Here is a 20,026-nt window from a genome sequence, read left to right on the forward strand (position 1 = left end):
GACCTGAGTTTAAATCCTGTCTCTGACACTTACTAGTTGCATGACCCTGTGCATGTCACTTAACCTCTGTTTGCCTCTCTTTTCTCATCTGTAAAATGAAGGTGGTAATAATAATATGTACCTCTCAGCGTTGTAGTGAGGATAAGATGGAGTAATATTTGTAAAGTACACAACCCTTAAAATATTTTATAAATTCCATCTTTCATTATGAACTTATTTTAACTGGTAATTTGTAGTCATGACTTCCCCCCACCTCCCAAAGAAGTTTGTTTTTTGTTTTGTTTTGTTTTTTGTTTGTTTTTTTTATTCTTTTAAACAGTAAACTCTACTTTTGAATTTCCTTAACTAGAACTTCCAGCGTGATGGAATAGAAAGTCAGTAAGCATTTGTTAAGTGATTCTTCGTGTGCTAGGCCCTGTGCCAAATCCTGGAGACACAAAGAAAGGCAAGAACCAGGAGTTCTGATTCTAATAGGGGAGGCAGCATGCAAACCACAATCTACGTATAGGACATGTACAGGATAAAGTGGAAGTAGTCTTAGAGTGAAGACACTGGTAGGAACGGGCCAAGGGTTGTGAAGGGATTTAAAAGCCAAACAGAGAATTTTATAATTGTTCCTGGAGATCCTAGGGACCCTCTGGTGTTCACTAGGGGTGGAGGGAAAGGATGACATAGTCAGACCTCTACTGTGAAAGCTAAATGGAGAATGGACTAGAATGGGGAGAAATGTAAGGTAGTAGGGGAACCAACCGGCAGGATATTGCAGTAGTCCAGGCCTGAGGCAATGAGGACCTGTACCAGTCTAGCAGCTGTTGGAGGAGAAAAAGGGGCATATATGAGAGATACGGATGTAGAGCACGACATTTCACTCAGAAGTAAAAGTCATATCTACACTTCTTTACAATAGAAGAAACATTCTCTTCATAGAGGATTTAAAAAACAAGTATATATGTTAGCTTTTTTCCCCTATAAATACGTACTTTCTCATGTGTTCCATTTTTTTTTTTCTTCTCTCCTTGGTCCTATAGGCCTTTTCTCAGTTATCAGAGGATGTACTTTGTGTTCATACAGATGCTATCTAGTGGTCCTGCATGGCTGGGCATCATTCTGTTAATAATTGTCAGCCTTCTTCCGGACATTCTCAAAAAGGTTCTATGTAGGCAGTTGTGGCCTACAGCAACAGAAAGAACTCAGGTAAAAATCACTTTTCTCTTCACTACTGCTTATTGTTGTAAGATAAGGGTTTAGTGTTTGGGAACTTATAAAAGAATAAGCTAAAAAGTTTATTGTGTTCAGTAAAAAGTATGATTAATCAAAAATATTAGTCAAAAATTGAACATGTTCTGTCCAAGGTTCTACGCAAAAATATATTTCAGAAGCAGTCATTATTTTAAGGTTAGCATTATTTGTCAGGGGGTGGTGATGGGATGTTATGTTGTTATAACATTGTTATGTTATGTTCAGTGAATTTAAGTAGAATTCATAACATGATAAATAGGAAGTAAAGGCCCTGGTAGATTGGGGTACTTATTTTCCACACTCTCAGTCTGTGGCAAAAAAAAAAAAAAGATATCTGGGCTCCAGAATAGATTTCTGGATCTTGCCTTTTCTCAGAGAAGTGTTTGTTCCCACCACCTAATTATTACTCTTAGCAGAGCCCTTTTACGTTTGCTGTGAGCATGGCCCCAGTCTCATAATCATTTGTAATCTCCAGAAGATTGGTTCCTTCTTCCTTAGACTCATGGAGAAGTGGGAGTCATTGTTGGGGACTGGAATAAAGTACCTCATAGCTCCTCAATATTGAAGATTCCCTTGCTTCTTACCCCCTTTCTGGGCTTTTTTCTCAAAGAATCATGATGGAGTAGAGGGAAACAAAGGAAAAAGAGGGTAGGAAGCCACAGATTAGATTGGAGCAACTCTAGCAACTTAAGTATGTGGCCAGAACATGAAGCTAATTTGAGTAGTGAATGGGGAGATATAATTAAAACAATAAAGAGGAAGAAAAAGACTATATATATATATATATATATATATATATATATATATATATATATATGGAAGAGAAGGCAGAATGAAGGATTGTAACCATGTTCTTTGAAAATTAGTGAACACTATTTAGAACTCTATTTCACCCAGTTTTTAAATCCAAATGGACACAAGCTTTGTTGGAGTTTTTGTTTTTGTTTTGTTTTGTTTTTTCATTCCAAATGGAATTTGCTCACTTGAGGTGGAAAATTAGCATCCCTATATAATGACCCATGTACGATCATTTCCCAGCAAATAGAATTGAATTCTTATTTGCAGTCTTTAGGAAAGTGTTTGTAGTACTTGAAATTAGCTTTATTTGAAACCCAGTGCTTTTAACTCCTAGTCAGGCTTTTCCCTTCTTTATGCTTCCTACCTCAGTTTAAACAAGTCATTCTCCAGTTACTAAAGGTAAAGAAAAGTCTACTCTAGTAGTTCAATATTATGAGCTGGTCCCTTGGCAGTTGTTTCTTTGAAAACAGACAGGGCAGGACAAGAATATCTTCAGGTATCTAAAGCCTCTTTCACTTGGATGGATAGCAAAATAATTATGGCTCCAGCCAAAGCCCATATTGCTCTTCCAGAAAGTAGGAAGGAAACAGCTAAAGAAGGTAGGTAGTTGGGAGCTTTGCTTTCAGTCTCCTAAGTAAGAACAAATCTTTAGTCTGTGGTGAAAGCAGGAATTTTGATGGGTCTCCCTGTGAAGGGGACTTGCCCTGCTGCCTTCTGGTGGATAAGATGAAGAAAATCAAATAAAGAAATACTAGATACTTCCAAAGCCCTGTCCTATGAATAGCAGAACTGTTAGGGATTTATTTGTTTGTTTTTAATCTCTTGAATAGTAGTAATTATAGATGAGACCTTTAATCCTTAAGGCTGGCTCTGTACTTACTTAGTCAGCAATGCAGTTCTGTATTCATGCTATTGGGGGTTCCTTTATTCTTCCATGAGGTGTACTATGAGTCATAGAAAAGGATAATTAGAGGTGATTTTTTTTTTTCCCTAGACAGTGGAAGGTGTCTCCTTAGTCTTATAGATTTTAAAGTAACACTGAATAGTATAAATGTTGCCATCCATTCTTCCTACTACTATAGGAGTTAAAAGTCCTCATTGTAGATTCATGGGGCATTTGGTCAGTTAGGATAGAGGGCTAAAAGGGAGTAAGAAGTAAAACAAAAAACCTAATAAGCATAATGCTGGGATGGCATTGTTGAGAGCCATGGTTAGAAAATGAACAAGTCATGTTTGGGGATCTTAACAATGCAAGTGTCTGTTTTCTTAATGGGGTCAGCATTTATATGCACTAGGAAGTTGTTAGCTTTTAACCAGACTTATTATCCCCTTGTGTTTCTCTCTCCCCTCTCCATTTCCTTCCATCTTCCAACCTGCTTTGCCTAAATAACTGCTACTTATTTAAACATAAATGATGTGCATGGGTACCTCCTGAACCTTCTGGGAATGGCAGACTAAACATCAGTGCCTTTCTGTTGAGCAGTCTACCATCTTTATGCTTTCTCAGACTTCCAGCAGTCTGAGTTTCTAACGGAACACAAGGTGACTCTTTTTCTGCCTTTTTGCATGCTTGGAGGACAGTAGATGTTTTACTATAATATCAAGGACATTTATTACACACTCATGTTTATGCTGGAGGTATCATATAGAGTGCTGGACTTGGAAGAGGAAAGACCAGGGTTCAAATCCTGCCTCTGACACTTACTAGCTATGTGACCTCAGGCAAGTCACATTACTCAACTGAGCCTTGGGACCCTCTGCTAAATTGTCCACTAAGTTGTAACCAGGATTGCAGTCTGCATTGGCAGAGGGAGTGCCTCTGCTGCAAAAATCAATCATCAATGTATCTTGTTTTTAACCATCAAAAAATCTTAACAAAGTTTCCCCAGAAAAGTGGTAAATATAAAAATTAACTGTTTACCTATATCAGTAATTATTAACTAAAATACTCAATACCCACTACCAACAGAAGACTTGGTTCAAACTCTTAATATGTAGAGAGCGACACTGTAAGGCAGGTAGAAGAGGCATCATTGTGCCCATTTTACAGATGAAGAAACTGAGGGTCAGAGAAATTAAGTGATTTTACCAGAAGGTCTCACAGCTATATAACCAGGACAACCCAGGGCTCCTCCTACTTCCAAGTCCAGTGTTCTTTTACACTACACTGGACCCTTAGTTACTTCCTGAGAGACCAGTATTACACAGTATCTTTATCTCGTGAAGTACTATGTAGAACAGATCTGATCTATATTAAATTTCCATAGTCACATTTCAAATTCTGATATTGACACATAATAGCAAGTGTATTTGCAGCTCATCTGTACCACAAAAAGGCACGCCCTTGAGCAGGATGATATTGGTGTTGGCATGATTTCCAGCTCTCAGCTACAATTCTAAAACAAGCTCATTAAAGATCATTAAACAGCTCTCTGATATATCATGTGCTATTACTGGGATAAACAAGGGAAGAACGCCGTTTTATACAAAAGTTTGAGGCTGCTTAAATTCATGGAATAAAATTTGGTGACTTTTAGCAGAAAAAAATTCTGGAAAAAGCTCTAGATTTTTTTAGATGGCAATAACAGCCTAAGCCACAGCATTATAGCCTTGTGTGTAGCACTTTCTGTGGCAAAAGCCTTTTTTTTTCCCCCAGAGCCAAGGTTTCAAGGGAGCTGCATCCTAACCCATTTTTTGTTACTTGTTCATACACTTAAATACATTTAGTCTGCTCCCAAAGTAAAGGCACTTTGAAAAAATGTGTTTCTTTAGTTCAAACAATCTCCAATATTTGGATTGGATATGTACCAAAATTTCACATTTAAGTTGGTTGTTTGAAATGCTGTTGAGTTTTCCCATAAGAACACTGTTATAAATGGTGGCTTGGGTTTCCAAGTGTGACTAGAAGAAATGGCATTAACATAAAATGTATCTGATACTGTATTGTAAGTACTCTAAAACCTGACAGTCATGTGTAACATAAGTGACTCAGAGTCCCATCTGGAAGGCCAGAAACACACCTGGAATCCTCCTAACTATGAAGGATAATATCAGTTAGAACTGAGACTCTCTAATCTCCAAGTCACTGGTGGGAGTTGTATATGGCCTGAGGAACTGGTGATGAGAAAAGAAAAGGTGAGAGAAGAATAGGTAGAGACAGGGAATCAGAGATGAAGAGGAGGGACCAGGTTTCAAGATGGGGCTAAGGGTAAGACACTGTAAACCACACACCCCCCCAAGGATACTTTTTTGGCTAAACTTCCCTCTCACCTCTTTTCTTAAGCATTAAGGATTGTCCTGCCTATTTCCCAGATAAAAATTAAGGAAGGAAATTTACTTTTCCTGTAGGGTCTTAGGGCGCATATAACAGGATTAAGCAAGATTCATTTGTATTTTAGAAGAAAGGTAGACTTTGGAGGTACTAAGCACTTTATCTCAGGAGATGGAGCTGAAGTTGGTACTCTGGGCTGGGGGGAGGTTGAGAACTGAGTCGGCAGGGAGGGGAGGAAGGAGAAAATCGAGGAGGGGGAGGAGATTTTGGTCTGTTATAGGTTTTAAACACTAATTTGTTATAACTGCCCCCCCCAGGACTGTCTTCTTCCTCCTCTACCTGTTGAGTTCTCAGATGAGGGAATAGAAACAGGAAAGGAGATGACATTCCTGTGAGCCTGTTCCCCCAAACTCTCCCTCTCCTCCCTTAGTTTCTTTTAATAGACTTCCCACTAGTACTTGGCGCCTAATAGTAGATGTACATGGAGGGATCGAGGAGTGAGAGAATGAATGAATGAACCATCTTCTCAGCCCTGCTTCTCCAAAGGACCCATCGTCTTTTCCTTAAAGCTCCCTTAGCTCAGCTCCAGGTCCTGTGATGAAAGGCCTAATACCATCCACGTCTGCTTTTTCGTTATATAAGAACAATCTTCTAGCAACACCTGGCTCAAGAAGGCATATGAAAGTTCTCATCTGGATCGGCTGTTTCTAGGGTGATTGTTAGTATATAACAAATGCATCTCTGTTGGCATCTGATATTATTGCCATTTTACTGAAAACAGTATATTGCACAAAGTTTTTTAAAAAGTGGGGAGGGACCTTTTTTCTCTTAATGAGTGTTGATTGAGAGGGAATGTACCTTGATGGTGAGCCTGCCTTGGAGTCAGGAAGACCTAGGTTCTAGTCTTCCACCTGACCCGGAATGACTTTAGGACCACTAGCAAGACATGTAATTCTCGGTACCCTGAGGAACTCTTTAAAACTTTTAAGTTACAGAGCAGTCACGTAAGTGGAGGGAGTTTCCATGCTAGCAACTCCCTAAATTGAAATCATAAGTCCAGACCAAAACAAACAAAAAACTCCTCAAAACCAGTTGACTGGCTATACAACTTAAGTACTGTTTAATTGACTAACATCATAAAAAAAAGTCACTTTCCTTTTAAGTAAAGTTAATTCTAGTCCAGTTTATTTTTTTTTATTCTAGAGTCATCAAAATATGTTGTAGTGAATCACAGAATTCCATCTTTGTTTATTTCCATATTTGAAAGCATGTAGGATGAAATTATTAGGAATGTCTTAGTAAGGCAGAGATGGTGCTAGGGGAATTGATTTAGCCTTCTGAAATTCAGCTCAAAATAAATATTCTAGAACTAGTCTAGATTAGAGACCTAAACTTAAAGAGGCTGTTTTACTTTTAAATAAGCTGGAACAGGTCATCACTGATCATTGTCTTTGATTTCCACAGCAGCTGAAGGCATTGAGGCTTTTAGACCATTGAGCATTCATCTCTAGGGGTGGTGAACAACTATTTACAATCACTTTTTAGCCATGTAAAAATGAACATCAGTAAACCAAAACCAAAACATTCACTGCACGTGCAAAACACATTTTCTGTGACGGAATTTAACCTATCCAGTGGTCTGCAAAACTTTGGAGGAATCAAGCATTTGTTTAACCTATATGTGGACTACATTTTGTTGTTTTCTTTTTCCACCTTTCTCTGTAAAAATTATCATAGGCACCAATCGCCTTTCCTTCCTCCACTTCATCTTTTTTTTTTAATATAAAAAATTATTTCTGCAAAGTGCACCAGTTGCATTTGCTTCGTTTTTCCTTTCCCTTATTTTATGTGGAGGCATTCCATCAATGCAAGTTTAAGCACACCACTTACAGTTGTCCATCACTCTTAGAAGGACTCTTTTTCACATTTGACTGGGAAATGACCAAGTCTGAGTAGAACATCTTAAGAAGGCCAGCCCCACCCATCTGGGACCATTTTGAACATCACACTGTTAAATCTTTTGGATTTCATTTCTCCTGCTAAGACTCTTCCTTTTTGTTTACTGGCTGTCATTTTAGTTTTGTCCAAGGGGCCATTGAAGCCCCTTGAGAAACCTTCGGCAACGCTCTTTGCAGAAGAGCAGGAACTTTGTAACTGCCTGGGGAAATGGCTCAGAGGGCCGTGTGGACCATGCAGCGGGCTTCCTTGCTCGAGTGCTCCTGGAAGCCCACTCTGTCTGTGTTCTTGGCAGGTCCTGTGGAATCTCCCACCACATTTCAAGCAAGATTGTGCCCATGAATTTGGCTTCTTACTGCACATGCATTGGGGACATTCAATGACTTCACTCAGGTTCTTTATCTCCAGAATACAGCACACGTATTGGGGAAAGTGGGCTCTCCTTTCCCTCCTCACATACCTAACCTTGGATACAGTTGTCTCCCAGTCCGTTCAGCAGCCCTGTCATGGATGATGAGGGAAGCCTGCTGTTCCTTAGTGTATTTCCTGCATGCCCTGGAAATTGGCAACTCACAGATAAAAAACCCATTTGCCTTCATTGATTTCTCTAAACCTGTGCTTTCCTTCCCCCCCCAGAGGTACTTAATTGCGTTGAATATTTAACAGCCAGTGGCAGCACACTTTCCTACTGCGTGTTTGACTGTATGATGATGAAAGCCCCATGAGCAAAACAGAGATAGTTTCCTTTTTACGTGATCCAAGAGGCACCGAAGAACATAGCCAGAGGTGGTGTCTCATGGTATAAAACAAGTGTCTTCAGCTTTCATCAGGTTTGTATTTAGTCTGGCAGCAAGATCAATAATGGGCCCATATGTGCAGGTGAAAGGGTTGAAGGGATGAGAGTCATAGAGACAGGGCCTCATGAGCCTAGAGCTGCCGAGCTGGGCTCTGGACTGAAGCTTTGGGAGTCTGTCTTGAGGTCAGGGAATCAAGACTCTCAGACCTCCAGATGACCCGTTCAGATTTCCCTCATGTGTGTGGCAACAGTCTCAGTGTTTTTCCTCCATCCTTGCAGAAGATAATGAAACATAAACCAACTGTACAGGCAGTGGCGACCTACGATGGGCCCCTCCTTGAAGGACCTCTTACGGCGTCCGAAGCATAATTAGCTCAATGATAGGTAACCGTATTGCATAGATGGTGCCAATTTGGAGTCACTTTATTGGTGTGCAGTGATAACTCTGAAGCTATCCATTTTTCCTCCAAAGTTTTTGCTGTGCTTTGCCTTTTTTTTTTTAGTCAAAATTAATGATTTGTAGGAGAACCTAATTTTTACACTTAAATATTTGATATTCCCAGGTAAGTTATTTGCCTGAGAGTGATAATCGCATAACAAAGTGTATCATGTGTTTATGTGTGTGCATATGTGCACATTTATGTATGTATATTATGACTAATGTTTATCAGTGTTCTCAATGTGCAACATTAGCTGGTCTGACTTGCTAATATTCAGTGTAGCCAAAATATCCAAATCCTTCTGAGCCTGTGAGGTGTGAGGATTTTAATTTAAAGGGTCAATCAGGAAAGATATCAGAAGTTAATGCTTTCTGGGACTTTAGTTTACATTGAACATTAGTCAGTCCCTCAGACTAATGTTGGACATTAGCTGTACTGAATAGAACATAGTCTGGTGCCTAAAAGTATGTGGAGATTGTGTTGAATATATGTGTTCATGAAGCATCTCTCTAATATAAAGACCTTGGGTTTGACAAGCACATTTATCATCTAATTCTGGAAAAAAATGTCCGTACTCTGTCAAACTTGAAACACACATTGTATTAAAAGTTTGCGATTGCTCGGTTTTTGTTTATTCTCTTCCTTCATAGTTAAACTTGTTGTTTATGACATAGCAGCCTTCTTAGGCTAGTAGTGAGAAGTCACACAACCACATTGGTCTGTGGCATGTACAAAAATATTAAGAGTAAGCTCTGAAGATGATCTCGATGTGCTTAGTCAATGTGGCTGTTTATCCTTGAATCTGTGTGTGTTGGGAAAGGATGCGCTGATGCTGGGTGAGTCCTCGTCTTCCTGTCTTTGTGGGTCGGCACGTTGAGGGTCAATAACCACACTTCACTCATGCTTTTGGGCTTCACTCAGCTCCCCCTGCTCCTTGCCATTCCTTGGGTGAGCAGCATTAGTATAACTGAGGAGGGAGAGGCGGGGATAGAGAGAAGCTGCTTTCTAGGATACTAATAACCAGGTACTAATGGGCACAGTGTCAATTTACAGTATTCTAAACCAGAGGGGAAACCAGCAGACCTAATCATGTAAAACCAGTGACTTGGGTGTTGACTTCCAAATGAAGCAACTCTTAGAGAAAGCATGTTATCCAGCTCAATTTTGAAATAACACAGAATCGTTTTAGGATCCTTACCCACTATGTTAGGCACTTAATGTATTTTCTTATCTCTTGACAGAATTCTCCAAGGCAATGTCAGGACCACATTTCAGAATTCACCCCTCTCGCCTCTCTACCAAGTCCAAGCTATCGAAGCAATGAGCTCACCAGTTCCCCCCTGGCCACCAGGTCTCATTCTCATTCTAAAAAAGTGATGCTGACATACTGGAACAGTCATGATTATTCAGTCCTCCCGCTTGGGTTTAATTTTTCCAATAATTATTGCAAGTCCAGTACAAGACATTGCTACCATGGGTCAGGTTTGGAAACGCCCGTATGACAGATCACCAATTCAAGCCTTTAAAGAACTGCATTTTTGAATGTGTGTGCATGTGTGTGAGTGTGTGCGTGTGCGTATGTGTATGTATGTGTGTATTCTGTTTCCAGAAAAGGGAACAAATACATAATAAAACTTAAACTAAGAAGTACTTGGCTCTGACTGTCTGGAGTAATGATTAGGCAGACAGAATTGAGAGCCTGAAGCCTATGTCCTTCCAGGCCTGATGAGGCCTCTTCAAAAAAAATTTTTTTGAACTGCTAAAGCAATGAACATCTTACACAGTCTGGTGTATGAGGCAGTCTATGAGGCTGGTAGCACTTAGAAGTCCCCTTGTTCTGTGTTAAAAAGTTTTGGGTTTTTCTTTTTTCTTTGTTTCTTCTCTTTTTTTTGCACATACGTTGCTTGCTTCTATTGTCTTCAGTTACTTCCTATTACTTGAAGTGGATAGTTTCAATGAAGGACCTACATTTTGATATCAACAGTTCAGTTTTGAGCCAGAAGCTATGACCTCAGATATCTCCAGTGACAGTCACTTCATGCATTTCCCAGCTGTTTCTGATACTTCTTTTTGTCATCCTTCCCTGGCTCTCCCAACCACTTTTCCTCCCATGCTTTGTCCATACAACAAACTGACATTGCCTCTGTAATCATATCTCTTGTCAGGAAACATTCTTCTAATGCTTGTATTTTCCTAAGTGGCCAAATTAAGCATCTGTGTAGTCGTGTATATCGGTTTTCCTAGTAGAAAAAAGAGACGCCATTTTTATGTTCAGCCCACCAAGGGGAAGCTGGTTGTTGTGTGTAGTAGTGGCATTTTGCATGTCAAACTCAAAATCACTTGTGCTGAATGTGTTAATTTATCACGATATGTCCTAGAAAATTTAGAGCAAATTCAGTTCATTTTTGTTCCCTCCCCATCACCTCGCTGCCTCCATGGATAGAAGTGTTTTATGTGTGTGACTGTGTGAGCGAATGTACTTGGTACCAATTAGGAAATGTGGATATCTTAGCTTTTCCTCTGAGAGCTCTGAGATAGTATTTTGTCAGACTTTAAAGGATAGAGCTTTTTGGTTCCCTGTTGATGGAAAATTTTATTCCAGGGCCTTTAAGAAAAGGGGAGCTGAGTTTAGGACAATTGCTAGGGGACTTTGGCACAAATGATTGACTATAAGGTCATTATATAGCACCCTATGTTGTAATGAAAAGGGAAGTCAGGAATCTAGTTTTCTGAGACATAACCACCAGGTGGCAATTGTCTTTCAAAATAGACTTAAAACTTATTTCAGATTGAAAGGATATAGTTACAAGATAGCCTTTCAATTTTTTAAAAGCAATACAGCCAGCTTGTACTTCTTCCAAGGCTCTCTAGTGTTTACCAAACTTTGCGCTAATTTTATAACTAGGTGTGTCCTTTGTCTTGGGATTCTGTCCAGTGTTCTGTTTGGGAAGGTATAAATGACTGAAGGATTGCTTTAAAAGTCCCCATTATTTTTAACGTACCCAGTGTTTGTTTATATGAACACTCTCCATGACATATTTGAATGACCATTTAATTAGCATATTTCAATTTGAGTGTCAAACTTAAACAGTGAATACTTAGTCCTTTTTAGAAAAGCCTCGTCCAAGGACCACATATAAATAACTTTGCCCGCTCCCAGAACGCCTAGTGTGATGATCAGAAAATGGCGTGTGTGGGAATCAATACTGAGAGCTTGTTCTTAGACGTTTGATGTTAGCCTTATGGGTGTTAAAGGTTAGTCATTTGAAAGTATAGAGTTTCACCTATAAAATATTTATTTGAATTATAGAGAATTTTTTTTTCCTAAACGGATCACTAATGACAAGAACCAGTGAATTATTTTAAAGTCGTTGGAATGTTTTAATGAATTATGAGCACTTATCATACCAAAGATTAGACTGAATAAAGTTTGGCTGTCAACACAAAGTCATTTTACTGCCCTAGAGACTAAAAAGCATAGCATTTTTAGCTTGAAGATTTAATGTTAGTATTTCAACAAGAACCCTTTCAGTTTCAAGATAAACCATTCTGTCATGGACTCTAACAGTATTATAAACTTAGTCATTGCCTCCTTGGATGTCACACTCAGAATCATACCATTCATAAACACTGGTGTATGTATTTTTTAAAGATTTTTTTAAAACCTAATATGGGTATAAATGTAATACCTGTAGTGGTAACAAATTTCCTGTGCATTTAGTTAACAAATTATTTGTAATGTATTTTTTTAGAAATCTTAAAATTGCCTTTGCACTGAAATATTTTTCATAGCTGTTTATATATCTCTTTTATGCATTCATTTGTTAACACACCATTTCTAATTTTTTGAGTATGTTTTGAAAAGTTTTTTAATTTTATGGGTTTTGGCCACTTTCCATTTAAATTTTGCTGATAGTTGTGACTGAATGTTTAAAAATCTGATGAATGTGAAAATTTCAGATTTGATTTCTTGCTTTCTCTTTCTCCTAAACTATTGCTGCTTCTGATGGTAGTAATTAATGTAAGGCACATCTCCAAATGGTAGTTTGCGAAGTTTTTTTCACCTTAATCCTATGTAACTTCATCCTACCTTGGTTTTTTTCTCCTCATTTCCATCCTTTAGCCTTAAATAAGAAAATTCTTGCTTGGTGACTGAATATGCTGGATTCCTGCTCTGCCTACTAACCAAAAGTTTACTACATCCCTTGGACAATTTAACTCTTTCATTGAAAATCACTAAGACTTTACAGAGTCTAAAATATGTTTTAGAAAATAACCTGAAGAATTATTAAATGGTCACATGCCTAGGTATTTTAAATAGATTATGGGGGTGGAAAGAGATGCAGATGTTTGGCCAGGGACAATGAAATGGAGAAAAGGAGGACCGCATTAAGTTGCATTTTTACATCTGATTCAATAGCAGATTCTTTACATTACTTAGTTCTTATCATATTTGCCTTATAATGTTGTAGATTATATGAGAACCTGCTTCAGGCCCTTGGATTTAAAAATCCTATTTACTGCATTAGATGTATACAATGCAGAGATAATGAGAAATCTATAGTTTCACCGATGTGTGGAACTCCTGGAGTGGTGGGGAGTCCAGACACCAAAGCAAATGACAACCAGTCTGTGACTCTGAAATTAAATCCTAAGGAGTTACTTGAGGCACGTAGCAGTTAAGTGATTTTTCCAGGGGTGCTGAGCAAGTTTCTCGTCAGAAGCAAGATTTGAACCCTGGTCTTTCTGGCCTAAAGCCCTGGATTCTATCCAATATGCCACAATACCTCTGTGTGTCAGATATTAATAAGTGATAAAGTTATGATTTACCATGTTTGAATGCAAACTTTACTGCTCCCACTCTTTCCTTAGAAGTTTTTCTTTTTAATATACCAATACATGAGTGATTTTGTCTATATTTTCATCCCTCTATTACTTCCAACTCTGTGGTAATTCATGATGTCGCACACATACATATACACACACATATACATAACCACACTCCTTTCTTGAGCCCTCATCATCCTTCCCTTTTTCCTAAGGTGGTTCCAGACTTCTTTCTACTCCCCCTGATAGAAGTCTTTGTCCACCTCTGGGAAGGTGGAATTCCCTGTGCATTCAGCTGATAGGCTCTCGGCATAGGCATACCTTTCTCCAGCAGGCAGACGGGTTAGGCACCACATCACCACAACAGAATTTCTTTACTCATAAGTGTAAAGGCTTCCCTGGACAGAGATCTTTCTCCCTCAGGGAAACTCCACATAAAATACCTGAATTTCTGCTTACTATCCTTCAGTTAAGTGAGCTCTCTGGGGGCCAAAAAGAGGGGATATGGCTTCCAAAGAAGGTACTCCCTGTTGTACTTAAGTGCCCTCTGGGGGAGGCTGGGCTGCCCGCTGTTTGGTAGGGGAATAACCCTATTCCAGAATTCATCTGGAATAAGCAAGTTCTCTCTGTGTCCATTCCAATTTCAAGAAATAACACAAAAATTCCCTATGTATTCAATTCAGTAGAGTGAACAAGGCAGACCAAATAAGAATGAAGTGTGAGAGTTATATCTCACATTGGACATTGACATTCATTACAGCTAATGTATACAAATGGTATGTACAATTTATCTGGGATAAATTTGGGGGGATGAAGCATGTTGGAGAGGGGAGGAGAATGACAGATTGTGTATCACTTCCTAGCTTGCCTTGATTAAATTGTTGCAGCTTTAACAAAAATGTTTCATACATGCTGTTAGAACCATTTTAAATAGACATCAACCAAATGTTCTGTGAAAGCTGGAGAAAGTATTTCAAGCTTTGTCTTTTCTTAACCACTGAATATTTATGTATTTCTGCACTGGTTAGTAAGAAATGATTACCATTCTTTTTATCTTATAATATCATTAAGATTATTTATTTGACACATAATATAAAGGTTTGGATCTTATTTTCTTGCATTACTCATTTTTCTGGTGTCACCCATTTGTCTGGATCCCATTGGTATGCAACTTTCAAACAGGGTGAAAAATGTCAGTGAGCCACTGCAATCCTTTTTTTTTTTTCTATTTTTTTTTTTTTGAAAGCCAGGGTTTAGGGGAATAGGGACAAGAATCATTCTGATAATGTATCTATAAACAAAGCTTTAATGGAAACTTGTTGGAAGTATTATAAAAGTGTGATTCTACTTTTGCAGAAAAAAAATCTAAAGATCAGTTTATATAGCTTTATTTTTTACTTTATCAAAATATACAGAATTTTAATATACTGTAATTGTCTCTGACTGAAATTATTATGTGTGTATATGCATTGCCATTGAAAATATCCATTCATTATGTAATATAAAGGCAAATCTTCCAAAAATGCCATTGGAGGAAAAAATAGTTACCACTGTATTTAACATAAATGGTATCTGTAGTTGTCATCATCATGAAATATTGGAATTTCTTTTTTAATTGTTAAATTCAATAGGTGCATTTAACAGACAATAAATCAGCCTTTAAACAGTAATGTTTAATTGATAACAATTCATTAACCTCTGAAAAGTCAAACTGTGGACTCAAGTAATTCCTACATTTCTGTAAAGTTTATTTTGTTTGCTGCTGTTTTTAACTTTCATTTTGGAAGGTATCAAAATATGACCTGTTAAAATTCAGTTTTGGACTTTTCTGTAGATTATATAAGCAGGAAATCAGATTCTGCTCGCAATAAAGAAAAAAATGGCTGGTTTAGTTTCTTCACAAACAAATAAAATCTCACAAGGGATGACTTTGCCAATTTCTGTTAAGTTATAACCAACAGTGAGTCTATAGAATTAAAATTTCCATTAATGGCTTTGTATTCCTAATTTGAAGAAGAGGGCTGCTTTACTTTGGTAAGTGTTTTTTTATTTGTAATTATTTCCATTGATTATTATAAAAGAGTTTTAGTGACAAAAAAAACAAACAAACAGAAAAATGATCCATTCCTTACCCTGTCAAGCTAAAGGAACCTTTCTGAGCTCTTTCTCTATTCACAAGCAAAAACTAGTTCAGAATTAGACTTGATAGACTATTAGTTGCATAGGAGTGCTACCCCTTTCCTAGCTTTAATATCAGCCTTATTAAAATGAAAGACCTTTGTTCTCTACTAAGGTATAAGACTAGACACCCAAAATCATATGCATAAACTATCAAGGTGGAATTTTCTGCCCTTCTTTCTTGATTGTTTGGAAACTCCATCTCTAGTTACTGTTTTCAGATTTCGAAATTTGGATTTGGAGTTAAAAGACCTGGATTCTGATCCCAGCTCTACTTCTTAGTTCTTCCATGACTGATCTGGGCAAGTCACTTCATAAAGTTGTTGGAATTGTCATCAACCCACAAAGAAGTGGGAGTGGCGGGGTTGGGGGGAATCTCCTCTCCATACTTGCAATTAGTATTGCCATTAGTACTTGCAATTGCAAGTAATTGCAAAACCTACCAGGTGATGAGATCCACAAAAGTAGAGACCTGACTTGTTCATCTTTGTACTTACTAGCTTCTAAAGTGCTCTAAACATAGTAGATATTTAATAATTATTTGTTGAACATAATCCTTCCCCTTATCACTATACTGAGATAACACATACATTCACCAGAAATGCACTGATGTACCTCATGAGTACAAATACCCGTGCAGCCTAAAAAAAAGTAAAAAGCAGAAGCAGTTTGAATCCATTACCTTAATGTTCCTTGATGCTGATGCAAAAATCTGAATTAGATAGCCATGGTTCCTACCCTATGGCCAAACAATAAAAGCAAATAGACAAATTAGGAGGGAGGCACGGGATGCAAAGAATATGCAAGAAGGTGGAATATAGGTGTATATGTGCTGCTTACACCCATCATTTTTTTACTTTGAATTATTTTGTGTACTCCCAGTAATCCATATGGGGTGAAGGGCAGAGTAAGAAAAACAAAAGAATTAGAAACACGGTCATTTTGGAAGGAAGGTCTAGAAGGGAAACATCAAAGATACCTTTGGCCCCCCTCTAGTTATTGTTTCACAAGACTGGACAGTTGATCCCACACATTTAAGTCTTTTAAAGGATAAGAAAGGCGAACGCATTTTCCACAAACTGCTTCTGCTGCCTTTGCTTTTGCCCCTCTGTGCCTTCTTATCCTGAGAGATTCTTTACCATTTTTGCCCGTAAATTCTCCACAAAGGCTGTATCTCATTTGGCTGGATGTTTCTCTCTACCATTCTTTTTTGTATTTTAGGGCTATCGAGGTACTCCTTGGGCTGACCATCAGAACTTTCCTGTTTTCTCTATATGAGACAATACCTCCTTTCTAATCGTATATTTTCTTCAGTATAGTATCTCTTTTGCCACTTTGCCTGTAGAATTCATTAATCACATGCTGCAGCCTCTGATGCCCAGTGGGTATGAGCACAGCATGATTTTTTTTAAATTAATTCTAAATCAAGAACAGAATTTAATAAGCATTTATTGAAGCACTGTATTACGTGCTAGTGTTTTTCCCAGTAGTATAAGCAGGTAGAGGGGAAAGGACCAGATTTAAAGTTAAAAAACCTCAATTTTAATCCTGGCTCTGGCCCTTTACTATTTCTATGAATGACCTTGGACAAGTCACTTGGCCTCTAATCTTCTCCTTCCTTATCTCTAAAATCAAAGGTATTGGACTCGTCAAGGGAAACTAGGTCTTGCTATCTCACTGTTATCTCATGATTTCAGTTTCCTATTAACCCTTTTTATATCATTATCCTTACCAATCCAAAGATTGTCCTTGGCAAAGAAAACAATCAAAATAAGGTTGAGCAGTTCTGCCTTTTCTCCCTCATGTGTTATCTTCCCAGCTACTCAGACCAGCCTTCCTATCCCTATTTTAATCCTCTTCTTTTGCCCAATATAGTTATTTTTGAAGGTGGAGAGGAACACATTTTTTTTCTCCCTGTGGCTATTGCCTTACCTCTGGTATTGGTGATAACTTGTCCAAATGCGTGCGTCCTACCCCCATAGAACAATGCCTACAATTTCATCCCTTTTCTGTACTTGGAATTAGGAGACCTGGTGCAGTGACAGGAATGCCGGATTTGGAATTAGGGGACCTAGCTCCACTTAGCAAATCACTTGTTCTTTTGGAGCCTATAACTAACCAATCTGAAAGCTGCCTTCCGGTTCTTAATCCATGGTCCTATGATCCCAGCTCTAAAATTCTGGATAAAATTGCTAGAGTAGATGGGGAAAGTGATGTGGAGACAGGAGGATTCAAGCATAACCATTAAGAACACATGGGGGCGGCTAGGTGGTGCAGCGGATAAAGCACTGGACTTTGAGTCAGACACTTGACACTAGCTGTGTGACCTTGGGCAAGTCACTCAACGCCAATTGCCTCACTCCCCCCCCCAAAAAAACACATAGAATTGGGACTGATAAATGAGGAGGAAGTTGGTCCAGGAATGGGGGGTAGGGGAGAAGTATCCTAAATTAAGGTAAAGAAGAGGGAATGAGAGAACTTTGAAGAGACTCATTTGAGTTAAAGAGAAAATGTTTGGATAGGAAGATTAGGAAAGCATTTAACATTTCTGAAACAACTCTACTATGTCAACTCATAATTAACAGGCACATTTTATGAGGCTTTGTAGACAAAGGATGTTAATTGCCCCGGAAAAATCCTCTGTCCCCAGCATGGCATCAGACAAGCTTCTAGTTCACTTTCTCACAAAGTAAATGCAGAGGGTGGGCCTGAAAGTACAAGGGATGGGCTTTTGGTTTTGTTTTGTTTTTTATTATGGGACACCTTCCAAATCTGTATACCTACTGTAGGTGAAAAGAATGTGTGGTCTTACAAATGAAGGCAGCTGTGGCTGTGGATGATTGCATATTCAGCTAGGGACACAGGTTTATTTAAACCAAATGATGGCACATTGGATTTGTAGTGCTGTAGGTACAAAAAAAAATGGTGCTTTGCACATGTATTTAGGTGCATAAACAATAATCTGATTCATTTGGGAAATCTCCCACCATCTGAAATTTATAAATTTTGAGGTAAGTTTCACTTTTTGGGGGGAAAAATGAGAACTTTACAAATAGTTTCTTAATAAAATGAGTGCAGAAAAGGAACTTGGAGGAGCCTTCTTCCTGAGATCAGGAAAAACAAGACACTAGGGCATGATGAGTTTCCCCGTTTTTTTTTTTTTTAAGATTCGCATTAGGGGCAGCTAGGTGGCACAGTGAATAGAGCTCTGGCCTTGGAATCAGGAGGACCTAAGTTCAAATCCAGCCTCAGACACTTAATACTTACTAACTGTATGACCCTGGTCAAGTCACTTAACCCCAATTACCTCATCAAAAAGTAAAAAAAAAGAAGACATTCGTATTCATGCATTTTCATGAAATATTCTGTGACATTATAATAGGTGGGTAAAGTCTTCATAAACAGAACTATGGCCTGGATAGGAACAAGAGGGAAGATTGTGCTGGACTAGGAGGCAGGAGGGACTAAATTCCTGCTTTGACACATATTTTGCTAGCCTTATGACTGGGGGCAAATCACTTAATTTTTCTGCTTATCAGTTTCCTCATCTTTAAAATGAAGGTAGTACCAGGTATTGGGCCTGTTTCATGCATCGATTGTAAAAATGAGATACAAGATGGAGAATGAGATGTTTTGGACATAGACAATGCGGGGATTTGTTTTACTTGACTGTGTATTTGATATGAGGGTTTTTTTTTAATTGGGGAGAAAGAACTAGAGTTCCCCTTGCCCCCTCCCAATGAGATTAGACCAGAAAGATGATCAGAATAAAAATTCTTTAAATGGGAAAAAGATAAACTTCTTTCAAAAGGATCAAATCAGATGCACTACCTTTAGATGCGTTGTGATTACATAATTAGTAGTTAAAGCCCTATGCAAATGTCAGCTCTATTATACAAACAATCAAAAAAACATCCAGGGGTTTCAGTTGTTTGCTTAGCATCTTAGGAATGAGACTAGGCAAAATCAAGGAATACATTTATCAGAACCAAAGCATACATCAGGAATAGACAGTAAATGTCATAATTTTATGTCTAATGCTTTATTGTAAATAACATTTTTTAAAAACTCCATTCTTGTAGCTTTGATTAGTTGAATAATTAGCAGGTGCTTTGAGAAGCCATTCCTAATTATGTAGCGTAAACATTGATAGTTTCTTACATTACTAGCCAATTTGCAGTTGATTCCATTCAAGAAATAGACAGTGTTACAAACATTTACCAGGAAATATCATGCTTACAAAATCAGAATTTGTACAATACAATTATCTAAAGATCCTACTCTACCCATTCTGCACTAAATTCAGATTGTAGTAGGAATAGGATGATAGTCCTGGAAATACATATATAAATTCACAGTCCACAGGTTTAGAAGGAAAGGACCTTAGAGGCCATCTAATCCAATCATTTTATTGATGAGGAAACTGAGGCACAGGTTATGACTTACCAAAGGTCACACAGATAGTAAATGGTATCTGTCCCCCTTTTCTAATGTATCTCAGATCATTTTGGAAAATGATTT

At 38.1% G+C, this 20,026-nt stretch overlaps 1 protein-coding gene across 8 annotated transcripts in view; it reads left to right on the forward strand.

Annotated features, from left to right (window-relative positions):
- Positions 1–15,252, forward strand: part of LOC114046189 (probable phospholipid-transporting ATPase IH) — a 222,872-nt gene extending 207,620 nt beyond the window's left edge. For 2 of the 8 annotated variants that reach the window (XM_027866427.1, XM_027866430.1), the window contains 3 exons: positions 1,029–1,194; positions 3,491–3,579; positions 7,901–7,923. In XM_027866427.1, the coding sequence (XP_027722228.1) occupies positions 1,029–1,194; positions 3,491–3,568 (244 nt within the window). In that variant the 3' untranslated portion in view covers positions 3,569–3,579; positions 7,901–7,923. The other 6 variants (XM_027866424.1, XM_027866425.1, XR_003569472.1 and 3 more) reach the window with 5 other exon arrangements.
- The last annotated feature ends 4,774 nt before the right edge of the window (positions 15,253–20,026 follow it).

This window comes from Vombatus ursinus, unplaced genomic scaffold (assembly GCF_900497805.2).
Source record: "Vombatus ursinus unplaced genomic scaffold, bare-nosed wombat genome assembly UNPS02014781.1, whole genome shotgun sequence".
NCBI lineage: Eukaryota > Metazoa > Chordata > Mammalia > Diprotodontia > Vombatidae > Vombatus > Vombatus ursinus.